At 39.5% G+C, this 23689-nt stretch overlaps 1 protein-coding gene across 4 annotated transcripts in view; it reads right to left on the minus strand.

Annotated features, from left to right (window-relative positions):
• Positions 1-23689, minus strand: part of DAAM2 (dishevelled associated activator of morphogenesis 2) — a 211930-nt gene that overhangs the window by 79067 nt on the left and 109174 nt on the right. For all 4 annotated transcript variants that reach the window (XM_052805722.1, XM_052805723.1, XM_052805721.1 and 1 more), the window contains one exon: positions 3907-3981. In XM_052805722.1, the coding sequence (XP_052661682.1) occupies positions 3907-3981 (75 nt within the window). The remainder of the gene's footprint in view (positions 1-3906; positions 3982-23689) is intronic.

The raw sequence follows: 23689 nt of genomic DNA on the forward strand, positions 1-23689 counted from the left end.
TAAAAGCACAGATTAATTCCCACACCTTATCCTAATGGCTAATCATTCCTCTAAACTGCTGGGAAGGAAAATACAGGACCATAATGACAGCATGTGTGAGAAAGAAAGAGAAAAAAAGAAAAAAGAAAAAAAAGGGCATGAACTAGCATCAGCAATACACTGTACGAAGGACCTAGTTTTACTTAACAGTCTCACACAAATAAAATGAAAAGAAGAAAGAAAAAAATAGAATAAATAGTGAAAAAGCAACCTGTATGTTCTGATTTCTCATTATAGTACAAGATCTTTCTTTAGATCTTGTCTAAAATCATAACTAACAAAGTGTTATCATTATTGAAATACCTTCCAGTTCATAAACAAATACAAGTAAAATTAAAATGAAAATTTGATAAAAAATATTGTTTTGCATGCCTCCTATGACATACCTGGACAATAGTACTTTAAAACATTTCTTCAAAGAAAACAAGTCAGTTGAAATTCAGGGTGCACCACATCTCTAACTACATTAAGGCTGAACTAAGAGAATAAACTATGAATCATAAACTATGAATAGAAGTAATTTTAAAAACCTGAACTTTTAAGCAAATAAGTTTAAAGTAACATAGATATCGCCTAATCCAGATGGAGGAGAGAGTTATCACCCACCTGCTAAATTCTGCTGAAAGATATATATTTTTAATGTTCTGTGAAGCTGCTCTGCCCTGAAGAAATGCTTTCTGAGTCAAGGAAAAGGGCCTTGTTACAGCTGTATTTATTAATCTTGACCCCCGCCTCATAGTCTCAACCGAGCCATCTCTCCAGAAAAGCTGGATCTGCAACTACTGTTCACCTGGAAGTCTCTCTGTGGAAATGCATACACAGCCAAGCTCATAAAAGCAACACAGTGCTGTCAGAAGTTTTCCTCCCCAGAAAAGCAAGGGCTGTGTTTATTTGTGCTGCCAAGCAGACAGTATCATGGGGTGAAAGGGCAGGAGAAGCACAGGGAGGTTTCTTTACATGTGATTTTAACAGGTCAGCTGCTCCATTTTTAAGAAAAGAAGTTTTGTGTGTTGATGAATCAGCAGAAGATGACAATGACCTTGATAATGGAAATGGTCTCCAGTTGTGGCCATGCAACCTGTCCACAATCACCAGTATTATTTATAGCATGTAGACATCAGAGGACTTGGCAAATTTGGAGGCTCCTCTTTGTAAATTAAGACATCATTAGCAGCTGTCCCTTTCTCTTAAGGGCTAGTCTAGAAGACAGTCTACAGTGACCTACTTGGCCCCTTCCTTTCAGTCAGGCTACCTGAACAATGGGACAGTCCCTCCACAGGAATTGCACACTACAGACTAGTAAAGAGATCCAGTTTTACTGTCATGCTCTTGTGAGAACTGGGTTTAAAAACTATTAAAATCTAAAAAGTCACAGCAACAGAAACAATTGTGGGAACAGAACTGTGCCTAAAATGAATGGCTTTTTGAACAGGATCAGGAATCTGTGACCTAAAGTGCTTCCTAACATAGTGGTCTAAGGTTACAAGTAGGCAATGTCAAACATGACAGTAATCATCACATTGCTCTCAAGCATAATCTATGAGGGGCAGATATAATGGCTAACACCGCAGCAGGTCTTCTGAGAAAATGATCCTTGAGCACAGGGGCCTTGGCCTGCTGAAATCCACAGAAGGATAAAGATATCAGCAGGATAAAGGTGCCATTTCCATTTTATCAGCAGGTAGGAAGAGCTTTTTTGCCAAGCTAATATATAAAAAAGAACTTCATAATTAAACAAAAGGATATAGAAAAAGATGTGAAAGACACATGTAAAAAGATTCTTATGCAGTTAATTCACAAGAGATGCAAAGATTAAATTTTATTAAAAAAACAGGACTGAAGGCACTTTATCACTTCTGTGATTATTGCTACCATTTCAACTCTAATAATTCTTGCAGTATTTCTAATTAAAATATTGCAATATCTGAGAATGCCCAAGAGATGCAAACTGAAATAGACTATACAGTGTCAGGAAGCAACATGAAACATGTTTTTCTTTCACCACTTCTGAGCCAACTCCACTTGCATGCAGTTTAAAAAGAAAAAATGAAAAAACCCCACCACTAAATTTAGGACTGAAATTATAAGGGACCCAAAATAACCATTTGGAAGCTAAGAATCTCAGAGGTCTAAATAATAATGAATAGAACATGTCTTTTAAAGTGTGTTGGAGCTGGTTCTCAGCTGTATTACTCCAGTTTTCCACTGATACAATTCCTGTGAAATCAAGTCAACTAAGTTTCACCTGCCTAAAAGTGAAGCAACTAAGTGGTAAATCAGAAGCAGGGGTTTTAACCCCAGTGTATCTCCTCCACACTTCAAGCATAAGAGTAAATCATGAGGCTTGAAGCCAAATAAAAGGTTATCAATCATTCAGTGTTGAGGCATGCAAACAACATTACCAGGGCTGGTGTTTATTGGTACTCTTAAAACATGTTTAAAATTAGAAACATAAGCCGAAATATAGTCTCATTCCATGGAACTGCTCCAGATTTACAATAGTGGCATGTAAATATTCACTCCAGGTTAACATCAAGATCATTTAAAGACTAATCCAAAAGTTACTGAAATCAATGGAAAAACTTTCAGTAGATTCAAGAGGCCTTGGATCAAATCCTACCAGAAGTATTTGGCTCAGTGACATTGCAAGGTTTCATTCTTATTTTTTTCCTTAATGACCCTTGTAGAGCAAATTTGTTCAGTCAGGAAATCAAAGCACAGTGCCATGCCAGTCACAAAAGCTCAGCCTCTTTTCTCAAAAGAAGTCCATATTCCTTCTATTCCATTACTCTGCCCCAAGAAAATGTGGCATGAAGGAAGGTGACCATTTTGTTTATTCATGTCTCACAGTAGAAAGCAGCTTTTCTTTTACCCTCTTACAGTGAGTTATAATAACTTGTAAATCTTGGGGGTTTTTTTACTGAGCAAGATATGTTTCACCATGAGAAATGCATCAGTATTGACACCTTTAGCATCCATTAAGGCATTATTTTTATAAAATTATTTTATAGCTCATAACCACAATACAAAAGGTGCAGAAAAGCCTTTAGAAATCAAACATAAAAGCATAAGTAAACAAACAAGGTGTGCTACCTAAGATGCTAGGAACAGAATTCTATCATCACTTCTGCACAACTGCCAAAAAAAGCTGAGTAGACATTGCACACTGGAGGCAAAATTTGACTATAAAAATCAGTAAAAGGATCAAATTTCAAAATATAAGGTCTACCATATCAAAGGAGATCAGTGGACACTATATGCAGGTATTCTGCTTCTGCTGGTGACTAGATCTACTGGATGCTTCAGAGGAAGAGATATATTATACAGCTATTGAACAAGGACAATTAAAAAAAGTTTTCCTCAAATATCTTGTTGGCTTGTATCTGATGTCTAAGGTGTTACAGCCTTATGTTCCTCTATTTATCTGCTATTATAAAAGTGGATATTATCTTACATAAACAAATACCTTTTCTTTAATTCTTCTACAAAACTAATAACCCCAGTGTCATTTTGTAGATTAATTAGAAATCAGTTTGAAACCACAAAACAAAACTTTACCTAGTTTTCAAATAGATGCTTTTCTGATTCAGCAAATATTCTCTTGAATTTTCATTCCAGAATCTAATTTGATTGCCTTCAGTGCTCAGTGTTGTAGAAATAAAAATTGGAAATGCTTATGGTGCTTTCTAATCTATTCTTCTGCTAGAGCAGGGCTCTTTCTTAATACACATACTCGTCTTCTTTCAGAAGTCCTATTTTAAATCAGTCATGCATTTGGCCTAACATTCTTCTCCTTTGGGAACTTCTTCCTAAAGAAACATCTCTATGGTAGGAAATCTTCCCTGCTTTGCAGAAGAGGTAACTTACTGCTGCCATGGAATTGATGCGGTCAATGTAGTAATCTGGCCAACTGGTAGCAAGCTTATTAGGATCTTCTTGTTCCTGAAACAGAAAGTTAAACAAGGTTACACAAGGAGCCTTTACAGGATGAAATGCCACTGTAGAACCACCCAGGATTCTTCACTGTGCTGCTCTTTATTGTGGTAACTCCCCCCATATTCTTGCATAATGCACATAGATGTGTGGCATTTATTACAAACATTTCTGGAAGTGTAACGTTAGCACTGTCACCATAGTGTGTGAGATAAAAAGAGTCTCCTTCAGCTAAGGTTATTAAACACAGAATAATAAAGTTTGATGGAGACACAGTTATCTTTGGCATCTAAACAGAAAACCTCAGTCCCTTAAACATACTATGTTTCCACGTAGAAGGATAGCCCATTTACAGATAACAGGTTTACATTTTGTACCTTTACATTGACAGATCTTATAAACTATTTTGCCTCTCTACTGCTAGAAAGATGGTGGGATTCACCAACAAAGGGGTTTAACATCTGCTATGGAGAAAAAAAAAAATCAAGTCAAGGAACCTGAAAAGAAGCCAAAAGACTGCCTCATTTTGATGTGATAAACCAAAAAGAGGTTTAGACTGGACATTAGGAAGCATTTCTTTACCGGAGGGTGGTCAAACACTGGAACAGGCTTCCTAGAGAGCTGGTCAATGACCCAAGCCTGTCAGTGTTTAAGAGGCATTTGGACAATGCCCTTAATAACACACTTTAGCTTTTGGTCAGCACTGAAGTGGTCAAGCAGTTGGACTAGATGATCATTGCAGGTCCCCTCCAACTGAAAGATTCTATTCTATTCTGTTCTTTCTATTCTATTCTATTCTATAAAGTTAAGCACAACCTCAGGACATCTGAAGGAACAGAACGGCATCCCCTCAATTACAGTAGGAGCAGTATTAATCCTTCTACCCCTACCTCCCAAATAATCCACCTGAAATCATCTTCCCTAGACTAAGCTCAACCAAGCTCAACTTCTAAAAGGAGACCTACTCCTACTCAGGAACCAATTCTTTCTTGTTCCTTGACTGCTCAATGGAAACAAGATTTCATTCTAATGGGCCTATTTATTTCTAGATAGGTGTAACAGTCACCAGCAAAATGAGGATTGGTTTTAGGATCCTGATCTCCCATTATAAACTGCAAATAACTCATATTAAGACTCCTAGCTTATGATAAAAAGATTGAACCACTTGACTCATCCTAAGGATGTCCAAAGGTGTATGAAGACTGTGTGGATCTCATCAATGTTGGCTGTGTATTAATGCTTACTCATACTAGAAAAGTTACTCTGGAAAATATACAGAACAATATTAAATGTGTAGGTCTATCAGAGTACCTCAGCTATTCCAGAACTATTTGGTTTAGAGATGAGAACTAGCTCTACATGCTCCCCGCTAAGCCACATTCAGAAAACACCTTGCTACCTGACAAGTTCCTGCCAGGCTACATACCAACACATGGCAACAATTCTGCACAAATCAAAATCTTCATATTTAGAATTAAAAACAAAATCACGACTGAGACTTGGATCTTTCCTTCCCCTCTCTTCGTTCCACTGGTCTTTCAACACATAAACTAAAAGACTATCTCCATTCATGATACTGACAAAACAGCTTTGTCCCCGTCTAGCGAAGGACTGCAGTACAAACACATCCTAGACAGATCACAACTCTTTATTCAGCCCTTACATCCAACTGAACAATTAAGAGCAGAAGATTTAAAAAAAGCATTGTATAGTAGACTACCGCTGTATGAAAAGTATGAGAGGCTGGCAAAGTAGCAAGAGATACCAATTACATCCACAGTTGCTATGCACCCACCACCTCACGATAATAAATGGTGCAATTAAGAACGAGGTGACCTGTGAGAAGTGAGAAGTTCTGCTGTTTTTCCTTAATTCTCTTTCCTGGCCACAATCAGCAGGAATCTGATGGACGCAAATCCATGTCAAATAGCACATTGCAGAAATATGCAACTTCCTACCAATAGCCAGTTAGAATTGCCACACCACATGTTATTGGTAGACTGCCTTTTGCTTCTCCTTTTCTGTGTAGAATATCTAGTGGCAATCATAACCCTGACAACGGTTTCACACCCAGCAGACCTTAACCTCCTGTGCAAAAGTCAATATATGACCTTGCTGATGGAAAAATAAATTAAAACATACAATAGACAAATACAGCATTATTTTTATAAAATAATCTTATCATTCCCAAAGAGAATAATAGAGATGGGGAGCTAATCCAGAGGTAGTGAAGTAGGGTCATTCTGCAGGGAACGAGGTGGAGCCACCAATCTGAAGTGCAAGGTGCGCTCATACACCCTTCTGAAATTTTTCTCTGCATAGAATTATAAAATTCCGGGTGACAGTTATAATTGTTTGCAGAGTACAGGTGATGAGAACATTGTCAGAACAGGGAATATGCATGCTCCCTATACTTCTCCTGCCTCCATTCTGAACTCCAAGTAAAGAAACAAACACACGTAAATTAAGGACTGCCTGAATCCATCCTTTATATCCCAAAATAAGCCACAATACCTTTTCTCCTTAAAATTCTTTAGGGGAAAAGAAAAAAGAGTATAAATGCTGGAATGCCACAACTAACCTTTCTAGATATCTAGTTTAGACATGCAGGCTGGAGAGCATCAGGATATATACACTAAAAAATCAGAATTCTGAATAATTTCCTACCTGAACCCAACCATCAGAAATTTCACAATCAGAACCAATGATAAGACTCTGATCCCCTAAAGTAAATCTGTGTATGCAGTTAGCTTGGCAAATGAGATAAGGTCCTTGGTATATCCTGCTTTTGACCATTCTCCGTCCACTACAAATTAGTCTGAACTCTTGAGTCTGTAAGTCCTACATTTTGGGTTTGTTTTTAATTAGAATTGGGAGAAAACCAGTTTCAGTGGAACACAGCAAGTTTTAGCTTTTTTCCTGAACTAAAGCTCAGACTGAAGCTGTACATTGCTGAAGTTAAAAAAGTTTTAGCAGATACTGCACTATGCAATTCCCACTTTCTGACATTGTTTCAGCCCAGAAGTATATTAAGCAGAAAAGATCATATAATTTCAGTGGTCCTCCAAACTCCCTGCTCAGACCAGAATTTTATGGCTGGCAATGTGTGTTTTACTTCACTAGAATAAATGTTATTAGGTACTTAAAACCTGGAACTCTATTTCCATTATGAAGCCCCAGAAAGCTAGTTATACTCACGATGATGAGATTTTTATCCAGCCCCATGAAATCATTAGGTGGCACAGTGTTATTTATAGCAATCACCTAGGCAACATTTTCAAAAGAGAGACAAATTCATACATGTAGCATCAGAGCCATTGGAAAAAAAACATTTCATTGCCTAAATTATGTGAGTTCTGCCCATGGTAAGAAATTGCTGTACCATGTTTCCTCTAAGAGAGGGGAAGATAAGTTGAAAATAGAAAGCAATTCGGGAGGGGGGTGGGGGGGGGGAGGGGGGTGGGCAACAACAGGGTGCTGGGTTTTTTTGTTTGTTTTGTTTTTAATGTCTTCAGCATTTTGACCCTCAGATAAAACCTCAGAGAAAACTGCAAGGCAAGTTGATGATAATGGCAAAACCCTTCCCTTGCTCCAGGAGACACAGAGAAGGAAAACCAAAAAGCCAAACCAGAAAACGAAGCCCTAATATACAAAACCACATAGGAATCAAAAGCTGGAAACAATAACCCATCTGTATAAGGGAAAACATTAGCTGAAGGAATCTATTAAAGCAAAGCCTCCTTTTAGCTCCTTGAATAGTGTAAATATTACATTAAAAAACAGACGTCAGCTTGTGGGCTTTATAAGGGGCCATATCATTCTTCACTGGAGTAACAACTATGTAACTGCTGTGAAAACAGGATCTTGATAACATACAAGCCTGCAATATAGCCAAGGTATTATATAGGCTTTGACACTAATTTGGACAAGCTCCATGCTGCCTTGGTGGAAAGTGGAACTTATGACTTCATCCCAAATAGGACTTAACTGAGTTCTGCAAATATTTGGACCATCTGAACCACTCAAAATGAAACAAAATAAAACAGACTATTGTGTGCACAGCTCAGCTGACCCTGAAAGCCTTTCTGCAAATCCTGGGAGACCTGATCCATTTGGCAAGCTGTTCTCTAGAAAGCAGAAGACCTTTAGTGGATGTCATGTCAGTGGGACAAGCATTTGCAATACAAAGAATGCCATAACAGATATAATCAAGAATTATAGACCACTGCCTTTGTTGTGAAACTTTCTACACAGTACCAAACACTAGTGTTACAGGAATCATGTGGAAATGCCAGATATTCATGGCTGAGTGGATCATGAAAATGAAATACACTGTTTATATGGTAGGTGCTTCTTTCAAGATGGTTTCAGTCTTGAAAGAAACAGCATGGGAAAAGCCTGAACAGTAACTGCCTGCATTGAAGTTCTTCTGTGGCAAGCACTGGGTTTCAGTTTCCAGTGATGACACATTGGTATTTTACTCTGCACCAGACAGACCCCAAACAATGTTGAGCAGTCCCCTAGAGCATGTCCTGAAAATCTGAGCATGTCAAAGCATTAATAAATACATCCACAAAAATCAGCAACTTCACAAGGCTTCTTTCCTGCAGATGGAGACAGGGAGACGTATATGGTGACACGACAATTAAAACTTGTCCAGGAAATCACTGGCAGAGTTAGGAACAGACACTGATCTGACACGGAATCCGGTGCTCTCTTATTTCTCCCATCATTTATATCAGGTTGGTTTTATGCAATGTAGACAAATCCCAGCTCCCTGGGACCAGCAGGTGCTTGGCATCCCTGCATGTCCAACCATTACATGGACTTTGCCACCACCTGAAGACACGCCCCTGTGATAAATTGCCAGGGCTGATGACTCATGAAGCCTTCTAACATGCAAACTAAAATAACACTTCCTCCTTGAACAGATGCATCAAGAAATACACCATATGTTATGGATGTCATACAACAAGCATGGGTACTATTGGGATGACATCTATTCATTGGCAACATGACTTTCTTCTCAAAGCCATCTCCTCAGAGCTGCAGACAGCTGGCCTTACTGCTTTGCACCATTCAGAACAGAAGGGGAACAAGTCACATACCTGATGTTGCAAAACGTGGATTTAAAATCTTTCTTGGGCAGGGAACCTTGATACCATTCATTGAGCTCCTCTCTATATCAATAAAAACAGTGTGCAAGCACAGAGGAAGAATATGAAATGAGGATACTGTAATAAAAATTCCTGTTCCAGCTTGTTCACTGTATCGTGTCTGGACACTGCATGCTCAAGTTTATACTTGGGTCACAAAGAATTGCATTTTCCTGCAAAAGCTACTTTAAGGTTAGTGTGGTTCCTCCTCTCAACAGCCTGTACCTCACAGAGCTGAAAAACAGGTTATTTTACCTGGTGTGAAGGGTCAGCATCATCACATACAGTTCAGAAAATATAGTTCAAGTCATTACAAGAAACTAATACCTTTTAAGAAAAAGTGAAATATGTTATTTGTCATACTGAGTAAGCCCCTGTAGCTATTTTTTTCATATTTCCTATTAACAGGCAATGGGAATTGGGATCCTGATTACAAATAACTGGGGATTTTTCAGTGTTGTGGGTTTTTTTGGTTGAGATGAAAGCTTTGCTGGGTAAAGATTCTCTGCTTCCCACACTCTTCAGAACAACAGGTTAGCCAGTAAAAAGTTCATCTGAGATGTGCAGGATTCAGACTTATGCCCATGTTCTGTTTCAAAGTAGAGGTGCAGGACCCTTGCTCTCCACATGAATATTCTGGCCACTATAAACACGGTGGGGTTTTTGTTTGCTTGGAGGGTGGAAGATGGTTATCACTTGTACTTCATTTCCCACAGTGCTACTCTTCTCCCTTCAGATACTTTTAAAAAAGACTCAACTTATGGCAACGTCTGCTGTTAATGCTGAATACAATACAATCTTGTAACACCTTGCACTCTACACTGTCAAAGGTCCTTAAAGAAATTAATGTATTAGGTTTTTCAGTCTCTCTTTCAGTGAGATCAGCAGAAACAGGGAAAATAGGATGTAGACAATTACACAGTTCCCGGTTACACAGGAAATCTGTAGCACAGCCGAGAATCAATCTACACCGAAGCTGTACTGCACTCTCATCCAAATCACTGTTCTCCCTTTTTTCCATCACTGACTTACTGACTTTTCTTCACTTTAAGGAAAAGTTCAGCTCTCAGAGAAACATTTACCTGTTCATTAACACACTGTCCATCCCAGTGGCTATGTCTCAGTTCAGAGCAGCCAAAGTTGCATAAATAAAAAGCACTTTCATTAAAAGACACAAAATGTGTTTGATGTGCTGTGGGATGAAATACTAATTCAGAAGTGGAGCTAAAATACATCTAAGCTTTTCAGACAGTTTACGCCTCTAAAAAGCCAACCATGTCCTAAGAGATGCTAATTTTGAAACAGGACACACCACAGGACTGAGCCATTCACTGGACAGATATGGTCACTGCTCCATTTCTCAGACTCCATGACTAACATTTACACAAATATTCTCAGGGTTTGGGGGGGGGAGCTATATCCAAGCCTTTTAAGCACAATTTATCCAGAGAGAGAAAAACAAACATTACTTTTCTCCCTGGAATTAAGCTATTGATGTGCAGATAATAATCCTTCAGCCTACTGTATAACTTATTAAAACAGAATATTCTTTACTTACCAGCTGGAGCATGCAACTGAGGAGTTCTAACTGCTTCTCATAAACATCAGCTATAACCATACACACTTCCAGTTCACTGGATTATGACACAGGAGTATTTTACCTAACAGACCACAGGGGTTTTTTTTTCTTTGTTTTTTTTTTTTCTTCATTTAGCCTGATCCTGCTGTCAGTAACTTGATGGACCTAATAATGACCTCTGATGCTGGTTACTAACCAGCCTTTCAAAGCAAGAATCAAAAGCTTCATATTATTATTTATATCACAAAATGCTTTATACTGCCAAACTGTGGAACACACTGCCACAGAATATAATAAAGTGTAAAAGCATAAAAGTGAAAAAGGGATATATTTATGAAGGATGAGGGTTCCTTCTTAGAAATCTTTTCATAATACTGAGAGAAGCTTCAGTGCTGCTGAAATTCACCAGCCTTTAGAAATTAAAATGGACTATCAGTCATTTTTGAAAGATGCTGTGCCCTACCAAAGGCTGAAAAACTTTCCAATAAAGTTAAATATATGCTTTGTTTTGAACTGCTTATTCCATCCATCACTTTTTTTGCTTCCCAAGCACCCATAGATATAGCAACTGTAGAAGTTGTACATTGTATACACACATTGTGTCATTTCCAACCTCATCTAACACTCAAAACCACATACCACTTGGTATCAGTCTAATGGAGATGAAGGCCATGCTTTTATTTCTTATCTTCGAGAAAACAATGCCAGATTCATTGCATACACACACAGAGATACATATTTTCTCACTGAAAATGGACTGGAATGCCATACATGGCAGATAGAAAGGTTGTTGGTGCAGTGTTATGAGCTGAAGATAAGAATTATTTTTTTCTGAAACCTCAGAAGTCTCAACCACTGATTTTAATGAACTGTATAATTGCAGTGTTTAAACCAAGATTAAGTTTTACAATAACCATTAGCTGGCACAAGACTTACTATAAATTACTGATGGAGAGAATCCCATTTTAAGAAACTTTAAGTTACAGCAGGGATGCATAGTACACTTTTAGTTTTACGAACCTTTCTTCTCTTCTCTTTCCTCTTCTGTTGTTTTTTTATCATTCTCCTCAATACAGACAGATATAGATTTGCTGCCAGCACTGACTGCATCAGCCTCCTCTCATTTACAGATCGTACAATTGTTCTTGTCCCTCTTCAAACATATTTAGCCCTGCTGTAGGATGGGGATGCCACCATCACCAGGCATTAATTTATGGCTATAGTGCAGTGACCAAGAGGACAACTTGTCCCTGTGTTTACAGAACTACTTAAATGTACAGCTGAGGCCACACTGAATTATCCAGCACTTTCAGCCCTCAGGACAAAGCTTACTTGCCAAATTGAAGTCTACCGGTATTACGCATTGTTCCTCCACTGAATGTTTTACCTTTGTCATGGAAGTTGGTCTCGTTGGATATGTTCTCCTGACTGTATTGCTGCCTAAAGATCATTCTGTCCTATTAGCTGAAGTCCATACTCACGTTTAAAACCTCTTATATGCTCTACTTTTCACAAGCCTCAAATCAATCAACTGATATTTTGCAGTTGATAAGTGTGTAATCTAAATAATGAGCTGCCAAATAAGGCAATTAATGAATTCCTTGCACTTCCAATGAAGAAGTTCTTAGGAGCCTACCTTCCCTCAGCCCATTCTGTATACTTCTTTTGGAGGTCAAGGGAAATGTGCACTATGGAGGATCCTACCAGTCAGGAGGTCAGTTCATGATCATTCTACTCAGGGGGTCTTCAGGAGAAAATGAAACATTTCTCATGGACTCAGCCTGCTCTCCAGGTGTGTGGCTGTGGACTTAGATTGTACTCCTGAACCACACAGCTCTGTCCACACAAACCTGCGGCAAGCTTGAGGTCAGGGTCAAGGTTCTGCAATAATTCCTGTGGCAGGTGAAGCCAACAATCTGTCACAATCCCAACAAATCCTAAGTAGGACCAGCAGCAGTGGGACATACTCTATTGTTCCATTAACATCCAAGCTCTGCATTGCCCCTACTACTTTTTACTCTGTGTTACGTAAAGGTACTATGTGTACATTTCCATTCTAGCATTAACCCTGTTCAGCTTACAGTCAACATGCTGTGGATACAGAAAGGGACTTTTCCTTCACCCATTGTGGTGGGTTGACCCTGGCTGGACGCCAGGTGCCCACCAAAGCCACTCTATCACTCCCCCTCCTCAGCTGGACAGGGGAGAGAAAATATAACAAAGAGCTTGTGGGTCGAGATAAGGACAGGAGAGATCACTCACCAATTACCATCACAGGCAAAACAGACTCAGCTTGGGGAAAATTAACTCAATTTATTACAAATCAACTGGAGTAGGCTAATGAGAAATAAAACCAAATCTCAGAACATCTTCCCTCCACCCCTCCCTTCTTCCCGGGCACAACTTCACTCCCGGATTCTCTACCAACCCCCCCAGCGGCGCAGGGAGACGGGGAATGGGGTTTATGGTCAGTTCATCACACGTTATTTTCTGCTGCTTCATCCTCCTCAGGGGGAGGACTCATCACGCTCTTGCCCTGCTCCAGTGTGGGGTCCCTCCCGTGGGGAGGGTGGGAGGCCAAAACATTTGGTGACCCTGACATGATTCGAACACCCAGATTACTACTTTCCAACAGCACTGTTTTCAACTGTATCCCTACCCCACTAGTATTTACATCATTGGGACCATCTCCTTCCTCACTTCCTTTCCTCCTCCTCCTGGCATTCTTTAGACAATACGAAAAGCCACAGAAGAACCCAGCCTGTGTAACTGAGCCTCCTGTCTGCCACATGCCTCCACTGAAAATTTATCTTTTTGTCCTACTCTGTTTATCTCCAGCAAGCAACCACTTAAAATATTTTCTAAATAAAATAAAAGTCACCTACCATTCATGGCAGTCACCCTGCATGTTGCTTGATGATGGGAATGAAATGTCACTAACGGTGCTCAAAGACACATGAAACTACCTAGGACACACCTACCTAGAGTCAGCACAGCTACCTAAGACAAGTTCTTCTGAGAGCACACACAGAACTTGTTAATGCTAAACTCTAAAAGGTTTCTCTTCACTGTCCATGTGTCCACTGTCTGTTTTTCCAGTGACACTGCTGCTTGCTCCAGTTCACTTCTGCTCTGGGCCTTTTACTAAGAGTGATGACAGTTGGATGGTCAGGGCAGCCACATATTTTCTATTTGTCTCCCCCATTTAACCCCAGTCACTATTGAAAAAACAGTGAAGTTAGGAGCTGTCGGACAGGTGAACAAAGGGAATAAATACAGACTGAGAGGCCCATGGATTTTAAGTTGCTAACCCAATATTTGAATGTATCATTCAGTGCCTTTGCCTCTCTCCCCTTTCCATAAACTCAGGTAAAAATGTTCTCTTTCTCCCAGCCTTCATGTCTCTCGCCTATTACATCTACAAAATGTTTGGGATGCCAGGTGCATTTCAACAGGTGACTGAGTATCACAGAAGACAATGTGATTTTCACCTCAGTTCAGTTGTGTAGCTGAAACTGTCACGTCTGACTATAATGACAACTAAACAATTCTCCAGAACAGTAGAAGGAAACTTCTTTCTTTCTCTTCATGGCTGTCACTAGATGCTGGCAACAATTCTTTACTGTGCCTTTTTCTAACCTTTTCACTGAAAAGATAGGGAATTCAGCAGCTCTTCCTGCCCAGTGTTCACTGGCTTTGAAAGGCTGGTGGGCCTTCAGTGAAATTCAGAATACAGAGAAGAGTGAGCCCTGGTCTGTGCAAAATTTGCTTCTCTCATAGCAGAGAAATATGCTAGTTATTTACATATTCCTTGCTCTTGCTTATCCTCCTAAGACTAATCTGAACAGTGAGAACTGCATTGTACACAGTATATATTATTATTGCATACTATCAGCAGGACTGACTGGATTGTGGAGACCCAGAACTTCTGCAAGAGGACAGACAAGGACAGAACATAATCCAGTGACAGCAACTAAATCACACAATCAGCATTTACATGTACTTCCCATACAGCAGGATTAGATTGCTCACAATTATTTTTGTTCTTAAGTACAGCAAATGACACCATTTTAGTAGGATGACAGCTGGATAAATGTTGTTGTTTTTTTTCTCTTCTTTTTTTTTCTTCTTTTTTTTCCATGGTAGGATCAAATCTGCTCCCACTGAGCTCTCCCAAACTCCCACAGAATGCAAGCCAAATGCGAAACACAGCATTAGGCATGATGACGACAATTTTCCAACTATCACTGTATAAACTCAGGACCGTTTTGGGCCTGATTTTTGAGAAGTGTTGAGTGCTAACTTCAACCGGAGCACTAATAGCACACCTGAAAAATGCAGAACTGTAAGAGGGATACCCAAATTCTACATATTCAGAATATCTACAGCAAATACCACAGCAAGTTTATGGCATTTATGCCTTCATCAGTCTGAACAAAAGAGCTGGAAATGTATTTTCTAAGCTAACCTTTCTTGTTGGAGAGAGAGAGAGAGAGGAAGAAACTAAAAATATTCCCTGCTGTTCCCATGGGAGGGTGGGAAGAGAAGACTTTTCAATTATACATAAATAAATATATAATTTCAAATCCCTGACCCAAAATAACCTCTTATACCAGGATAAATAAATGAGTCTTTAACTGTTAGTATTGCAGCATGGAAAACAAAAACCAAGTAAAATGAACGATTTGGAAAAACTCCTTATCTCCTCTTATGTCTGCTACAATGTGGTCTTTTACGTATCATGATTCCAAGTTGTAATAATGGTATATCAGCTGAATTGTGCAAGCATTTTTGCCCCCTTAACACAAAATTCATCCTTTAAACCACTACAAGAATGACTCCAAGAAAAAAAATATATTTTTAAGAGGAGTCTCGCACATCATTAAGCCTACTATATTGTTTCTCAAAGTAACCACTTCAGGGTACTTGCTATAGAAAGGAAAATATCAAGGAAAAAACCCATGAAGACACAGTTACAGGAACTTAATGATAAACCATACAAAATGGTCAATATTTCTTCTCAGGTATGCACAAGGAATAATGGGGTCTACACCAACAAATTTATACTTATGTGAGATGAGAAAAAAGCCTAAATTCATTATATGGAACTATAAAAGAATGAGATGGTGTCTTATATGAATCTCAAGTTTTATTCTTCCAGCAAGAAAAAATTCTCTGCATTAAATAATGTAGAAGGAAATGTATATCATTTTAGGCCCTACTTTACACTGTATTAACCATGTTGCCCAAATTTTGGAGCTACTACTTCAGCCTACTACACACATTAACGGGTGCCATTAACCAAACAGCTCTTTCACACCGAAAAGACCCAAATACACCACTAATCAGAAAATGTGTGTATTATTTGCTGCATTAGTGACACTCTTGCTGCATTTTTTTTTTTGCCACTATGTCCTGTGGTTGTCATAGGCCAGAGTTTCTGAATTTACTGCTCTAAAGCCTATTTGCATTTATAACAGAGTAATTTTTGAAGCCACGTGTCTGTCTTCCATACCTAGTCTATAGATACTGGAATGACCCAATGTCAGCATCAAGCTAACAAATCATCCCAAACATCTAAGCATGAAGTCATTCTGTTAACAGAAAAAGGAACAGATGCTGGTGGGAAAAAAAGCAAGTTAACTCCACAATTGCTGGCATTTTCCAAACATCCAGCTGAAGGAATGCCGTGGTTTGTAAAGGGCAACATCCTCCCACTGTGACTTACCAGTGTTATGAGATTTCCACTGAGCCATAGGCTAACTGAAAGCAAGTCTATTTCCAGAGAATTCATTTGAGAAATTCCACATTTCAGACTGTTTCACCAGCAGTCTCCTGAGCTAAGGAAGTCACACAGTCACTCAGACCAAAAACAACCATGGATTCCAGGCACTGGGAGGGAACCAAACAATATCTTCTGTACAGCCTATTTAAGGAGTTGGTCTCATGGCAATAATACAGGAGATAGTAAGTTGCACAGAGCCTTACTGTTGCCCCCTTTCTTTATAGGGCCATAAAACTGCTTTCCTAGTTTGATTTATGGTCAGTTCAGAGAACCACAAAACAATTTAGGATGGAAGAGGCCTTGGGCAGAGAGGACCTGCTCAAAGCAGAGCTAATTTCAAAGTTAGATCAGGTTGTTCAGGTCATTGTCAAGGCTTGAATACTGAGTTAAATTAAAATGTTGACTGAAGAGCTGCCACAAACTTCTAAAGCATGGGTAGGAAGAGAAACCATTTTCTGATGCACCAAAGACTTCAGATAAAGTCTAATTCTCTGGCTTTGGGTGGTCTTTGCCCTGTGGTCATCAGATATCCTCATTGTTTAGCCAGCAATACACTTGCACTAAGCACTCCAAGTCTCAAAAAGCTTTGCCAGCCTCCTACAATCATATGAAGTTTAACAAGGCCAAGTGCCGGGTCCTGCACTTCGGTCACGGCAACCCCATGCAGCGCTACAGGCTTGGGGAAGAGTGGCTGGAAAGCTGCCCAGCAGAGAAAGACCTGGGGGTGCTGGTTGACAGCCGGCTGAATATGAGCCAGCAGTGTGCCCAGGTGGCCAAGAAGGCCAATCGCATCCTAGCCTGTATCATAAATAGCGTGGCCAGCAGGAACAGGGAGGTGGTTGTTCCCCTGTACTCGACACTGGTGAGGCCGCACCTCGAGTACTGTGTTCAGTTTTGGGCCCCTCACTACAGGAAAGACATTGAGCTGCTAGAGCGTGTCCAGAGAAGGGCAACCAAGTGGGTGAGGGGCCTGGAGCACAAGTCTTATAAGGAGTGGCTGAGGGATCTGGGGTTGTTCAGTCTAGAAAAGAGGGGGCTGAGGGGAGACCTTATCGCTCTCTACAACTACCTGAAAGGGGGTTGTAGTGAGGTGGGTGTTGGTCTCTTCTGTCAGGTGTCTGGAGATAGGACAAGAGGAAATGGCCTCAAGTTGAGGCAAGGGAGATTTAGGTTAGATATTAGGAAAAATTTTTTTACTGAGAGGGTTGTCAAACATTGGAATGGGCTGCCCAGGGAAGTGGTTGAGTCACCATCCCTGGAGGTATTCAAAAAGCGAGTGGACAGGGTACTCCAGGGCATGGTTTAGGGGGCATGGTTAATGGTTGGACTCGATGATCTTGAAGGTCTTTTCCAACCGAAATGATTCTATGATTCTATGATACTGTCTACCAAATGCTTTTGCTTTTAGGCTATCACATGTGCTGTGAGGGTTACTGTGTGTTTTTCAGACTTCCCAGGGGAAAAGAGAGTAGAAGCACCGCACCCACCCACACTCCCCCTAAACACTTCATGCAAAGCTGGGAGAAAAACTCTCATGAAGTCACATCCAAGCCTCATCAAACTGAGACTCCTTACAAATGGCTTCTCAAATACTGCAGCAAATCGTCTTGTGTGTTCCTGTCTGCTGCTACCAGATACAGCGTGTAGAATAACAACAACTCTAAAGAAGAGAACTTATAAGGGACACATTAAATGCTCCTTATAGCTATAAATCCATAACCAAAAGAGTTTAATATTTCAAATCAATAACAGACTCTAAGAGTATTTCAGAGAGGGAAAAAATACCACAGGAAGATAGAATTGAAATAATACAACTTCAGACCATCCACTTCATTTATTATGAGACAGCCACATGCTTGGCACTCTTCATACAGAAAGAATGAACCCCAAAGGGCTTTTGTAGCTCGGATCAGACCATACAAAACCAAACCCCCACAATCAGACAACACAATGGTGTGATCTTCATCTGGTATATTGTACCACTAAATGAGACCAGATGAAGATCCATTTTCTCTCTTCTTTAGGGAATATCTTATCTTCCTCTGAATATCTCCATTTATATCTCCTACTTTAAAGTAGGAACCCAAAGAAATTAACACTGTCCTACAGTAAGAATTGCAGAACTCCTACCTAAATACAACAGATGTAATGCAGCCTCCTGATCTTAGAGCCTCCATATAGAGCCTTAAATGCAAAGAAAAGACCTCAGGGTTTTGGAAGAAAAGCCCTGCCAGTTCACTTTAGCTGAGAAATAACTGCCTCTCCATCTTAACCAAGTTGAAACTATACTTCACAATGCAAAAAAACACAGAATGGAGCAACCCAAGAACAAACAGTAGGTGCAGGAACTTTCACTCCATTCAGAAAGTTTTCCCCAAAGGCAAGGAGGACTCCAGGTTTTATATTTGCATCCATATTCTGCTTCATCCCTGTTAGGCTAAGGTAATTATATCAAAAGCTACAAAAGCAGCTTAGATTCCTCCAGCAGATTTCATTTGTTTTTTTGTTTTTTTGGTTTTTTTTATATACACACACACACATATATATATGTGAATTTATATTATACATGTGAATTAATTTTTATATTTATAGTTTTAACAGAAAGATGAATCCGAGGTATAGGGTGAATTGCACTCTCTAGAAGCTGGAACTGTAGCTGGGTTTCAAGCAAGGTTTATAGCAGTAATACAGCCTGGGTTTGGATTGGAAATTTTGTTTAGAACTCTGCAAGAGTCTGAAGGCAGGCGGGGCATGGGGATGGAGGACAGAAGTATCTTACTCTATATCCAGCTGCACAATATCAAGCTATACCTTTTATGGTGACATTTTGCTGACAATGCAAATCTCAAGGGCAAAGCCCAAAGAGAAACTCTCAAAGAAAGAAAAAAACCCAAAACTGACATGTAGACATTATCTTAATTAACGTCAGACAGCCAGCACGGTACCAAAGTGGGAGTTTGTGAAATTGATCTGCAAATGGTATAAAAAGACTGCAGTAAAACTTCTAAAAGTTAAAGCCTGACTAAGGCTAGGATTCCCCAGGGCATTCTGAAGCCTAATGTAGGGCTGGATGCAGCCCTCACATTAGGAATAGGGAACTGAACACCAGGTGATGCAGCAGTATCTGCTGCTGCTTTGTGGAAGAGGTGTAAACCTTCTCTAGAAGGGTATCTGGGGCACTCTGCACCTGGACTGCAGCTTCACTGGTTTCAGCATTGACCTGTGACCTCAGTCGAAAGGACTTGGACTCCTTAGTGATTGTTTAATGCACAAAAGTGCCTTCTACTCCATCCTTCCTGCTCCTTGCAGTGAGCTCCCTCGTGTCTGGAGACTTCACCACAAAATCCATTCCTACAAGAATACCTTAGAAGACAGGTGCAGCAAGGAAAAAGAATGAACAGTGCTTAAACCGAAAATATATTCAGATTTTTAAGATTGTATCTTAAAAAAAGGGAAAAGGGAAAAGGGAAAGAAGGAATGTTGTATGCAGCCAAGGCATGTGTATATAGTGCAGGGAAAAGGTATGAGATGATGGCATGGCCAGAACCTTGCCACAAAGTTTCCTAACTTTGCTACTCTTTCTTTCAGGTAGACAAAAATGCATTTATATATAAATATAATAATGAAAAGTTCTTTGAAATTATACAATAATTTACATCAAAGACTTTTAGAACCAAGGAGTTTCCTGACTCCTTTTCTCATATTCAGTTTACTAGGGTTTTTTTATTCATCAGGTATATGAAAAATATAATTGACAGATATTAAAAAAATAATTGCAGGGGATGGAATCATAAGGAAATTATCTTTTCTGCATATTGGCTGTTACAGCATATGGTTCAGATAAATTTTCCTCAGAATTTTTAAAGCCTATTTTGCTATTGTGGAGAAGCTTTTCTCTGTTTCGCATAATAGAAAAAGTATAATCAATTTAAGGATTATAAGCATGTACTCTTTTTCAGATGCCATAAATGCCTCTTTCCAGAAAGCTGCAGTGTGCTGATTATTGCTTCACTACTTGAGTTTGAATAATTTCACTTGAGTAGGTAAAGCACAATCAACTCAAAACAGCTATTCTAGGGTACAACTAAAATCAGAAGAGTACAAAATAACTCTAAAATATCTAGGAAAGCTCAAATAGTTATTAGGATTAAGATTTTTGTTGGTTTTGTTTATTTGTTTGGAGACAAGCTGTATGATACAGATAGTCCAGTTTGACTGCACTTTGGAAAGAGATTTGCTACCAATTTTTCCCTCAAAGAAACACAGAAGTAAAAAAACCCCTAACTTGTTTAACTCTGCAAAACGTGTGCTTCTTACTAAAATCTGCTCAACTGAAGGCTTACAAATTAGTCTCTGGAGGCAAGAAACGCCATAAAAAGAAAACAACTTGACTTGATTTCCAATAGTAATAAGTCTAAGAGCTTGTAGGATTGTACAGAAGGCAATAAGCTATTGCCTGCACAATGAGGCCTCGTTCTTAGAAATGCAGACTGCAACCAAAGCAATGTGTGCCAAAGCAGTGCAATACCTGCATTTTCTACCCTCTGGGGGATCCCAATATGAGCTCATTTTGCAGGTGAAATAATTGAGCTGACAACTTTTGCTTTCCATATCATTATTTGATCAGTATTTAATGAGATTATGTACTTTAGTACCAGCTCCTGCTAAAACAGCACTGAATAACAATAGTTTTCTAAACCTTGACATCAGAAATTTACAAATAAATACATCTGAAATCATGGTCTAGTGCTTGGCCTAATTCCTGCAAAACATATAACTAGTGGGAAATCTAGAGATAATTTTACAGGAAAGAATTATAGAAGTGGATTATATGCTTTATGTAAGTCTAAATTTCAGCTAATGGTGAGACATGAAGATTATCCTAACCAAAACCAGAATAAAGTACCTGAACTGGCAGACGATGTCATTTGTATTCTGTCTACGTATGGCTTTATTTATATCTCAATATGATATCAGGGGAAGTTCATACTACAGAGAAAGAGGGAGTCTGAAACATGTAGTACTGGTGTTTTGGGTAGAAGGTCAGGGTGCTGTCAGTGGTGAGTGAATAATGATTCTTTTGATGCAAATTAAGACAACTACATCTCTCATTGTCCACTCTGTACTGATTAATGGCAAGGTAGAGGACAGCTGAGACTGAGAACACATTAACATTTTCCTTGCAAAAAGCTACTCCACAAATGAAAGTGAAGCATTCACTGTAGCTGCTAGCTGAAGCTACTCCTTTAGATCAAATCACTGGTTTTTAGCACTAATGGTTTCAGATATGAACCTAGGATGGACAAGAGTGACCAAAGCAAGTATGGCTGTATAATATTGTGTGAGCTCTCCTCTGTAGATATCACCCACAATCATGAAATTTCAATCCAGAACTGCATCTCCTTTGAGTACCATGGAATGTTGACTGGTAAGCTGTGCCCCTGGCAAATAACTTTAAATGCACAAACATACATGTCTTCCCCCATTTCTTCAGAAAGGTTTGGTATCAGAAACAGCTGGAATGAGTTTTTTGATACAATAGTGACTTTCTGCTACCATGTTGGGAACGAATACCATAAAAGATTATATCTAAAGTCTAACTGCCAAGATAAATGTGCCTACAACAATGACTAATCTTCATTTGTGCAAGAACATTTGTTTACTTGAAACAATCCACTAATCTCACCACCTTTGGACCAAATCGGGAAGCTCTGACCTTCCGTTACTTTTAGACTAGAAAAGTCATCTGAGGTTAAGGATTGTGAACAGTTGCCTCAGCCAGGACTACTTGACCTTCTAGTTCACAGTGTTTTCACTTGCCACATTACAAAACGTAGAGCCCTTGCTTCCCAGTAAACTCAAAGAACCCAACATCAGCAAGACAGAGCTCTCGGGGGGCTTGTCCTGGATGGCTAACAGTGTTCTGCCAAGCGAGGAATTGGGCCCTTTATGGCTAAAATTAGATTACAAATTCTTCAGGGGAGAGCTTTCCTCTAAAGGGAAGCCTGCAACAAGCTTCTCTGTCACTGTAAAACAATGATGATAGGTAAATTAGTTAGTAGGCTAGAAAGAGAGATATGTCATCACCGATCATCTGACTGCTTGTGAGAGAAACAATGAATAATATTGAACAGTTAAAGTTTCAAGTAATTGAAAGTATCTACAATGTAATGAATAGACATCTGGCAACAGTATCCTGTTCCAGTTAGCACATCATTCTGGATAGCTGGAGTTCAGCTAACTGAGGTTGCACTATAAATGCATTATAAAGATTTTCCAGTATGCAGCTTCTTTAACTCTGGAGGTCTTCAAGATTCTTATATCAAATCCACTGCTTTAAAAAAAAAAAAAAAAAAAAAGAAAAGAAAAAAAGTGTAACATAGTGAATCCAACCAACATATTTAATACATTAAAGCCTGAATATTCCTGCCAAGGCTGACTGGTCCGGGAGGTAGAATGTGTGGTTCTCTAAGACAGCTACAAATAGATCCTCTCCCACCAGAGCTGAAAAAGCCAGCTGAGCCAGCCAGCAAAAATGTAAAGCAGACATTAACCACAGAAGCCTGCACCTTCCCTTTACTTGCAAGCTCTGTGTACCAGCAGGAAAAAGAACGGAGAGAGCACCCAAGACAACTGAGCCTAGACTGCTCTTACGCACTTCCTGAATTATTGCTAGCTCAGAGGCACTGTAACTGGTTTGTTGCTATTAACTTCCCCACGTGATACATTTCAACCAAAAGCAATACATGTGCAAAGCACCCATCTGATTGGTTTGACTGAGGTTTTCTTTAATTACATGGTAAGAAAGCAAGCTAATTTCCTCTGCCCCCCATCCCCCCACTCCGCCAAACCCCCACAGAAAGAGAGGCAGCAAACACAACCTCAGAAGGACCATCATCAGGGTTTCAATCTGCCATCTTCTGTACTGAAATCTAAGCCTCCTCTTTCAGCTTCTGATATATGGATTTACATACAAAGACTAATGCTCTCATAGCATGACTTGCACATTTGGGAAATAAAACTCACCACACCTTTCTTCCCTAACATTTATTGTTAATGAATACATGCTGTTGGGACTATCTTTGTTTCTGACTATTTCCTTCCTAGAGCAGCAAAACTTTTCCACCACACCACTCCTGCAAGAATTCTTCTTTTATAAGTTTCACAACAGTGATACAACTTGTCAATTCACTTGGC

This window comes from Harpia harpyja, chromosome 13, assembly GCF_026419915.1.
Source record: "Harpia harpyja isolate bHarHar1 chromosome 13, bHarHar1 primary haplotype, whole genome shotgun sequence".
Taxonomy (NCBI): Eukaryota; Metazoa; Chordata; class Aves; order Accipitriformes; family Accipitridae; genus Harpia; species Harpia harpyja.